General features: G+C 34.5%; 1 protein-coding gene across 3 annotated transcripts; it reads left to right on the top strand.

Moving 5' to 3' along the window:
* Positions 1-3,457: 3,457 nt before the first annotated feature.
* On the top strand, positions 3,458-7,652 carry LOC111892314 (calnexin homolog). Of its 3 annotated transcripts, none has more exons than XM_023888390.3 (7): positions 3,458-3,679; positions 4,506-5,230; positions 5,336-5,405; positions 5,620-6,743; positions 6,840-6,911; positions 6,977-7,093; positions 7,186-7,652. In XM_023888390.3, exons 2-7 carry the CDS (start codon positions 5,132-5,134, stop codon positions 7,273-7,275), a joined length of 1,572 nt encoding a protein of 523 aa, XP_023744158.1. In that variant the 5' UTR covers positions 3,458-3,679; positions 4,506-5,131; the 3' UTR covers positions 7,276-7,652. The 3 variants fall into 3 exon arrangements, with proteins under 3 accessions (XP_023744158.1, XP_042757112.1, XP_042757113.1); XM_042901178.2 differs by having other exon boundaries at positions 4,510-5,230; XM_042901179.2 differs by having other exon boundaries at positions 4,893-5,230.
* Positions 7,653-8,965: the final 1,313 nt, after the last annotated feature.

The following is an 8,965-nucleotide window of genomic DNA, read 5'->3' on the forward strand; positions in this document are numbered from 1 at the left end:
TGTGCTTATTGATTAATGCGTGTTGATATCTTTTAATTATCTGAAAGAGTTGGTGATGAGTGAATCTATAAGTGGGTCTAAGAGTTCGTAGAGAGATTTGTTATGTTTGCAACTGAAAAAGCTAGCCTAGCATCTTGGATGAATCTGGGAAGTAGTACGTATTAATATGGAAAATGTTACATAGTGATAGTATATATGCATACACATTCAGGACATTAAACGAACGCGAACTACATCTGATCAAAAAGATACCAGTGGTGCCAGAAAGCCATAAAGAACTAACCTCGATCCTGAACGACGTAGTCCAAAATAATGGTGATAAATCAAATCATTCAAATGTTGCTGATACGATTCTTCAAAATCAAAGTTGTAGTACCCCAACAACAAAAATAAAATAAAATAAAAAATAAATAAATCTAACGAAGTAATTAACACATAATAAACTTCCAAACCATGAAATGATTTATGGTTATGAGGTCGATTTATTTCATCCTCTGAGGTTATTATCAATATTACATAATCTAGATTAATCCTTTAAAAATAGCGAAATAAAATCAATCAATACCAGAAGTTTCATAATAAAGATTTAAACAAATTGGTATTTTTCGGAAAAAAAAACCTTTTCGGAAAAAAAAAACCAATTACTTGATTAAAAAAACAAAATTGAAAAGTCTTCTATTTATTACCAAATCAACTTATTCTCTTATGTCTTAGTATTTTTTTCTATCATTAAGCACTCACCACCAATTACATCTTTGGTAAAACTAGCTGGTACCTCGTAGCTTGTAGCAGGTAGCGAATAATTTATAGTTTGTAGCGTTTTGTTAAACGTTACGTGAAGTAGTTTTTGGATTTGGAACGTCTTGTTTCAACTAAACGCTAGAAAATTGTAATGTTGCCATTTAGAGGACCAAGAAGTCAAATTATTCCTAAGATAAATGCAGAACCCAGAGGTAGACTGGCGAGTGGTAGGACACCCTACCCAATCAACATCAGAGGAAGCAACTAAGTGATCAACGGATTACAGACGAATATGAAGACCATGCGTCAAGTACATTTAAGGTAACGACGGATGCGCTTAAGAGCATGAAAGTGAGGTGCATGAGGATCATGCAGAAAAAGATAGGTTTGTTGCACAGCATAAGCACTATTAGAGCGAGTAAAAGTAAGATATTTTAGAGCTCCAACAAGGCTTAGAAAGGTAGGGTTAAGGAACCACTTGCCCCCGACAACAAGTTTTCTTTTAGTGGTAGCCAGGGTGCTACATGGATTACACTCAGCCATATCAACACGCGAGAGAATTTCTCGAGAAAATGTGAATTAAGATTGGAAGAGTCCCGAGGAGTCACGAGTGGCAGATATGTCGAGAAAAAAGACAAAGTTCCAAGATCAGACATTGGGAACTCAGAGGAAAATTGAGAAATAACTTTGGAGATGGGAAGGAGAGGATGCAAAGAGAATGATATAATCTATATAAAGAAGAAGACAGTATCAGAACCGCACTGAAACGTAAAAATGGAGGAGTCAGATTTCTTACTATGAAAACCAAGGGAGAAAAGAATGATGGAAAAATATTGATACCAAGCTTAAGGAGCTTGTTTGAGACCAAAGAGAGCCTTTCAAAGATGGCATACGTGATTAGGAAATTAAGTACTTACATATTCGGGAGGTTGACGCATGTACATTGTTTCCACAAGGTCACCGTGAAGGAAAGCATTTTTGACATCAAGTTGGCGGGCCAATTACGAGAGATCAAGATACCGAGAACAGTTCGAATTGTGGCAAGTTTGACAACATTACTGAAAGTTCCATCAAAATCAAGACCACGTTGTTAAGAGAAACCATGATCAACAATGTGGACCTTGTAGCTATCACGATGGCCCTAACTATCAAACTTGTGACCATATAGCCAATAACAACTAACAATGTTGGCATTAGATGGTCAAGATCCCAACTATGGTTAGAACGAAGAGGCTGCATTTCGAAGTCCATGGCAACAAGCAAATTGAGGTCCCACAAAGCTTGAGCAGTAGAATGAGGAATGGGAGAGATGTCAAAAGTAGAAGAGATGTTAAAAATCATTTTTGGTCAAAGAGAGCCAATGTGAGAGCGAGTGACCATGGGTGATTAAAGGTGGTAGGGGAGGAGAAAGAGAGTCTGAGGCTCAATATGAGGAATCTTAAATGTTACCAAAGACAGGGTAGCCAGAAGGAGGGGAGAGAGGAAGGGAAGCAGTCACAAGGTAAATATGAGTGATAGTGACAAGAGGAGATGTAAAGAATCTCTCTATGTTTTGCATGTGGACACAACTTAATCAATGTGATCATGTGAACCACGTTAATTCTTCTTGTGTTCTTGTTTAATTCTCTTAGCATAATTATCGATATCATTGTCCTCAAGTTTGTCGACTTTGCATCTTAACATCCAATGGGTTGGTGGAGTAGTAAAGGGGTGGTGGGACCCGTTAGATTTTAATAATTCTATAATTATTTGTCAGAGTGAACCACGACATTCTTTGTGTTTCTATTTAATTATCATAGCATAATCGTTCTTATCGTTGTTAGGTTTGTCGAGTTTGCATCTTAAATAAATTAAAAACAAAATAAGGGCAAACTATTCATTTTATAAAGGCATCAAAGCCACAAAAAACATTCTATACAGACATTCATAGTTTTTTTTATTAAAAAAACAAGTTACAAGACAAGTGTACGGATTACCCAAACCACATGGACGTGTAATCTACCATAATTTATTATACTACTTTTTTATTAAAAAGAAAAATGTATAAGAAAAGTTTCTAATAAACTCAAGGTATACAAAAGTTTTACCCGTTTTAATTGTAATCCAACAACCCATATATTTTACGACCTCTTTTCACCCTTCTTTATTCTTCAAATCTATAGGTTTTTTTTTCAAGTTCCTTCAAATCTATAACATACGGCCAATCTTATTAGGTGCCAAACATAGTACGGACAAGTCACAAAAGTCTCCTGCCTTGTTTGAATATTGCTCCTATAAACTACAAGAAACAAACTCGTCCTCATATACTTGGCCCACTACACCACCCGATATATTATTGTATAGGACAAATTACAATTGGATCTCACGTTCGGAATACATATTATTCAAATGACACAAAATGATATGTATTTAAACTTTATTATAATATCATATGTTTACATACGTGTCTAACGAAACTTGGAATGCAAGGTTACCGACTACTCATATGCTTCATCCAATAACAATGATTTGAAGCTTGTGTCGCTTTCAGTCGGTAACCAGTTGAAAGTTGGGCAGCAACTTCTTTGAATATCAGCCATGTTTTCTTGGAAAACATGGAAATTGGCATTGTGTGGAAAACCATTCTTGTTGAACGTGTAAACACAATGTAATATCTAGTTACTTGTTGTATTTATAAGCCACTTATGCATTCTATAAGTTTACACCAACCCTTCACTTGCTTTCAAGAGTATGCAATTAAAACTCAATTTTTTCTGAACTCTCTCCCTCAATATCAATAAATTGAACTCCTAGATGTAATTTAGGAGACTTGATTGCTTTTGAGGGATGGGTTCAGTAAATGTTGGATTTTATATTGATTAGCGTCCTTATGATCAACGCGTCATATGGAGACGTCCAGGTTGTCATGAACCCGTTTTGCTATTGTGATCGATATTGTGTAAGTTTCCTTTTTCTATTGATATATATACATGAACAGATAGGCAAAAGGTAAAACAGTATTTTGTAAAATAAGTTTTGAGTGACTTTATATCGGATGCATAAATGTTTAACTATTGATTAAATGTGTAATTAAACACATTTTTAAATAACAATATATAGAATATTTTGATTGAACCCATATATTAAGGGCATGGGAGTGTGGGTGAGATGTGGGAAAGATGATGATAAACGATTTCAAACAATAAATCATGGCAAAACTAAAAGGAGGTGAGAGACTATTTTTTAATAAAATATAAAAATTAAAATCTAAAATCTTTATAGCCAATTCCTTCGAGCATAGAATTTAATAGAATTTAGTTAAACTCCAAATCTAAGCAGTTATCGTGGTCCAAATTTCAATAGCGGTCACATGCCGTTATTTGAAATTGCAGTTATCGCATTGATATAACAGTGGTATAACGGTTTTTTAATATTATGTATAGTTTTATATTATATATTTATACAAAATTTATATATTAGATTATTAATACTATATGGAATTAATATCATAAAAAATCATATAAAAACATAACATAATCTATATATAATATTCTAATATAGTTATATGGAAACTAAAAAGTGTCAAAATGTCATTACAGCTCAAATCGTTCGTGGTTTCTAAGTACTGAAACATACGAGAAAGGAAGTTGTCATTTGTTGATTTGTAGTTTGTAATTAATTATATTTATTATTTGGACTTATTAAGACAAAAAATATAGTGGACTAATTTAAAAAATAAAGAATTAATATTGAAATAACACACAATTGTTTTTTTCTTTGTCAAGGTAGTCTAATATGTACGAAATTGTAAAGCGGGTATAGCGTCGCTATAGCGCAGATGAGTTTCGCGGTAAATAGCAGTCAATAGTGCCGCTAATAGCACCACCGCTATTTGTAAACGCTATTTCAAAATAGCGGTTCAGTAACACCGCAAAACGCTATAGCACCATTATAACGCGCTATTGATAGCATAGCTCCAAATTACTTTGATTTCATATTCAAATTCATGTAAAATGTTTTTTTTTTCTTTTTTTTGTTGCTGTTAAAAAGATGAACGTATTAATCCAATAATATTATTTGGGAAGTAATTATTTCCATTTGGATTTGTATTTTGAATTTGTTTCCGATAAACCCCGCAAAACCCCCCGACTTGTTCCCATCGTAAACGAAAGCCCATTCTACGCATTATAGCCGTTCATCTCGGATTGCTGCATACGACGCGAGCCATGTTTGAGAAAGCTACGTGGCAATCTCTGATTGATTGATTTCCGCGCCATGCGATATTTTTGGTTAAACCATTTTGACGTAACCACTCCCGAGATCCATATATCTACTACACACTTAACAAACTAACCAAAAGAAGAAGCCATTCAGATCGGAAGATCGACTCTGGAATTCGATTCGTCGGATTATGGAAGAAAGCAAACGGAGAATCTATTGTTTGCAGTTCTTTTGTTTCATTTTGATCGGCTGTTTCGCTTTTCAAACCTTCGCTTCTTCTTCCGGCACTGTAAGTGACCTAATCAACAATCGATGAATGTGTGTTCTCATCGGGTGTTATGATATGATTCCATTGGTTTCTGAAGTGCTAATTCTTTTGTTTTTTTCGTGTTAGGTATTTTACGAGTCGTTTGATCAATCGTTTGAGGATAGCTGGACTGTGTCTGAGAATGAAGAGTATTTAGGTTAGATATGTTCAGATCTACAATTTGTTTATTGTTAATTCTGCTATTTGTTTTGACGTGTTTATTAGATTTTTTTTTTCAATTGTAATCAATTGCTAGCATCTCATGATTGTAATCTATGCGATGTACTATTGTTATACATCATCCTGCAAATTCAAGTTTCATAGCACAGACTAATATCGGAATCCATTGATTCATTCATGTGGTTGCTCAGGTGTATGGAATCACTCAAAGAGCGAGGGACATGATGATTATGGTCTTCTTGTAAGCGAGAAGGCTAGAAAGTACGCAATCGTTAAGGAGCTGGAGAAGCCTGTAGAAGTTAACAACCGTACAGTTGTTCTTCAATTCGAAACGCGCTTCTACAACCAGCTTGAATGTGGTGGCGCATATCTGAAGTACCTCCGGCCTCAAGAATCCGGCTGGACTCCCAAACAATTCGACAGCAATTCTCCTTACTCAATCATGTTTGGTCCAGATAAATGTGGCTCCACAGAGAAGGTTCATTTCATCGTAAACACCAAGTTCCAGAAGAATGGAAAATACGTCGAACACCATCTCACCTATCCTCCTAAAATCCCTTTAGACAAAATGACACATGTCTATACTGCCATATTGAAACCTGATTACGAAGTGAGTATCTTAATCGACGGAGAAGAGAAAAAGAAGGTGAATATCTTGTCACCTGAAGATTTTCATCCACCGATTGTTCTCCCAAAAACCATTCCCGACTATGGCGAGCACAAACCTGAAGATTGGGACGACAGCAAACAGATTCCCGACCCAGATGCCAAAAAACCCGACGATTGGGATGAAGATATACCAATGGAGATTCCAGATGAAGACGCTGTGAAACCAAAAGGATGGTTAGAAGACGAACCAGATGAAATCGATGATCCGGAGGCGGTGAAGCCGGAAGATTGGGACGATGAGGAGGACGGCGAGTGGGAGGCTCCGAAAATTGACAACCCTAAATGCGAGTTCGTAGGGTGTGGAAAGTGGCAAAGACCAATGAAGAAGAATCCGGATTACAAAGGTACATGGAAAGCTCCTCTTATCGATAACCCTAACTACATGGGAGTCTGGAAGCCTCGCCAAATCCCAAATCCCGAATACTTTGAACTCGAAAACTTCGCAGTCGAACCCATCGCCGCCATTGGAATCGAAATCTGGACAATGCAAGAAGGGATTTTGTTCGACAACATTTTGATCACAAATGATGAAACGACTGCAGCATCGATTAGGGATACGACATGGAAGCCGAAGTTTTTAGTAGAGAAAGCGAATCAAACAGCAGAAGAAGACGCTGCTGGTATTGAAGGACTCAAGGGTATCCAGGTAATTAACCAACTTAAACAAAAGTTCAAATCATGGTTTAATAGTTTTCCATTTCACTTTCTTTGTTTTGATAAATTTGATTATGAAAATTTGCAGAAATCTGTGTTTGATGTGCTTTACAAGATTGCTGATTTACCTTTCTTGAGTGGACACAAGATGAAGGTTATGGTAAGTTATTAGGGTTTTTTTTTTCATGAGTATTTGGAACTTAATTTTTTATTATTTTTGTGTAGGAACTTATTGAAGAGGCTGAAAAGAAACCAAGTCTTATTGTTGGCATTATACTTTCACTTGCTGTTGTTGTTGTTAGTCCCTTGTTGAAGATCTTGTTGGCTACCAAGAAGAATCAAGTGAGTATTAGCAAACTTTTTTTATTACAACTTTTTTAATGTTTTGTGTTCTAATTTATTTTTATTTTATTATTATTATTTTTTTAAATTAGACAAAGGTGAAGGAGGGAGGTAAGATGGCCGCCGCTCAAGGCGAGGATGCAACTTCTCCTCGTAGGAGGAATACCAGGCGCGATGGTTGAGCAGATTAGCTTCTTTGGTAGAATCAAGGCATTAGTTTTGACTGAAGATTTAATCTAATTAAAAAGTTTTTTTTTTCTCTCTTTTTCAAAAAAAAAAAAATTACATAAGCTGAGAGTTTTTTTTATTTTTTTACGAAAATAATAATCGGTCATTTTTTGGAGGTCTTTTCGCAACATGTTAAATCAATCAAATTGTTAACCAAGATTTGAGTATACAATGTATGGTTGCATAAACATAAGTACCACAAAGGTATAGCTAGGAAGATTGAGGCATTAGGCTATGGATAAAAACAAGACACCATTCGGATCAAAAGCCTAACAATGGTAACATATTTGTTGATGAGTTTAATGTCATTAAACATTATAGAGTTTCATAAGCCTTCATGTTGAAGGGAGTACTTAAATATGTTTTGAAATGTTGACGGGCATGACTAACTAGGGAAAATTCAAACTTTGGAAACCAACATTGAGGTGGAACTCATAAAGTGATTTCTTAACCTTCAAACATGATTATCATGTGATAGTTAGGAAATGTATACCTCTTTTAAAAGGTCACCATGTAGAAACACATTATATGCATCCATTAGATGCAATTCCAGTGTCAATTACATGCTAGATCAAAAAGGTATGTATTGATGGAGATAGATGCAAGATATAAACAAATTGTTGTATTGTTATTATCTGTGAGACTAGTGGCTCACATACTAAAAGTTATAAAAGATTCAAAATAAATAATAAAATATTTATAAGATAAATTTTGTTATTTATCGATTAAAATAAAAAATAAAACAAATAGTTTATTTATTATTTATTAAGTCAAAGTAAAACCAAATAATTGGCTTATTTAATAATTAAATAAAGAGTTCATTTAACAAGCCAAATAATTAATTAAATGGTTTTAGGTTGACTTGTTTAATGGTTTAAAGGTTTGCCTAAAGCCTACGATTAATATAAGTATAAAAGAAAAACATCTTGGGATTTTTCTGTTGAGAGTTCCCAAGAAACTAATTTTCCTCATTTCTTTTCCCAATCTAAACCACAAAATTTCTATCCTACCTCCTCAAGTTGATCGTCAGTTTGGGAACAAAGAAGAATCATATTGGTTTTGCTTTGATTAATTGATTGTCTAGCAGCTATATGGATTGAATTGTGTGGATACGTCATAGTAACAATATATTTTGATTGCTATCACGACATCAAAAGTAGTACGCTTCAAGGGTATGAGTTATACATCTCAATATGGTTGTATTAGTTAATCATAATTGTCTAAGTGGATCAATGGTTCTTAGGCTTGTTTTAAAATTTTAAATACTATTTTTCGCTACAAATCTGGTTTGTTTAATTTTTTAGATTTCATAAAACCCCAACATGTATTGTAACCATTTTTTCTATTGGAGAAAAAGTTTTAGTATATTCGACGCCTTCAACTTTGTGATTTCCAAACACGACCAAGCATACCATATGTCTCTCTACGATGTCATCCTAATTATATATAACCTTTGTACATATATTTTCTCTGTATAACTTTGTTTCCCTTTAGTGAAGTTTTAGTGGTCCAACATCTATTATCCATTAGTGCTCAGATCTCCTTTCACATTGCTCTACACCAACCTTTGTAACATATTTGTTTGGATGTTAGATGCTTTTAACTTTTAATTGAGAATATAACATTTAAGTAGTTAACTATCAG

This window comes from Lactuca sativa, chromosome 4, assembly GCF_002870075.4.
Source record: "Lactuca sativa cultivar Salinas chromosome 4, Lsat_Salinas_v11, whole genome shotgun sequence".
NCBI classification, from domain to species: Eukaryota; Viridiplantae; Streptophyta; class Magnoliopsida; order Asterales; family Asteraceae; genus Lactuca; species Lactuca sativa.

What these genes read in the sequence shown, in the direction of transcription:
- LOC111892314 (XM_023888390.3), top strand. Translation starts at nt 5,132, where the DNA reads ATGGAAGAAAGCAAACGGAGAATCTATTGTTTGCAGTTCTTTTGTTTC. An exon ending in GACACAAGATGAAGGTTATG is followed by an intron (nt 6,912 to 6,976) that starts GTAAGTTATTAG and finishes ATTTTTGTGTAG; the next exon opens with GAACTTATTGAAGAGGCTGA. An exon ending in TGGCTACCAAGAAGAATCAA is followed by an intron (nt 7,094 to 7,185) that starts GTGAGTATTAGC and finishes TTTTTAAATTAG; the next exon opens with ACAAAGGTGAAGGAGGGAGG.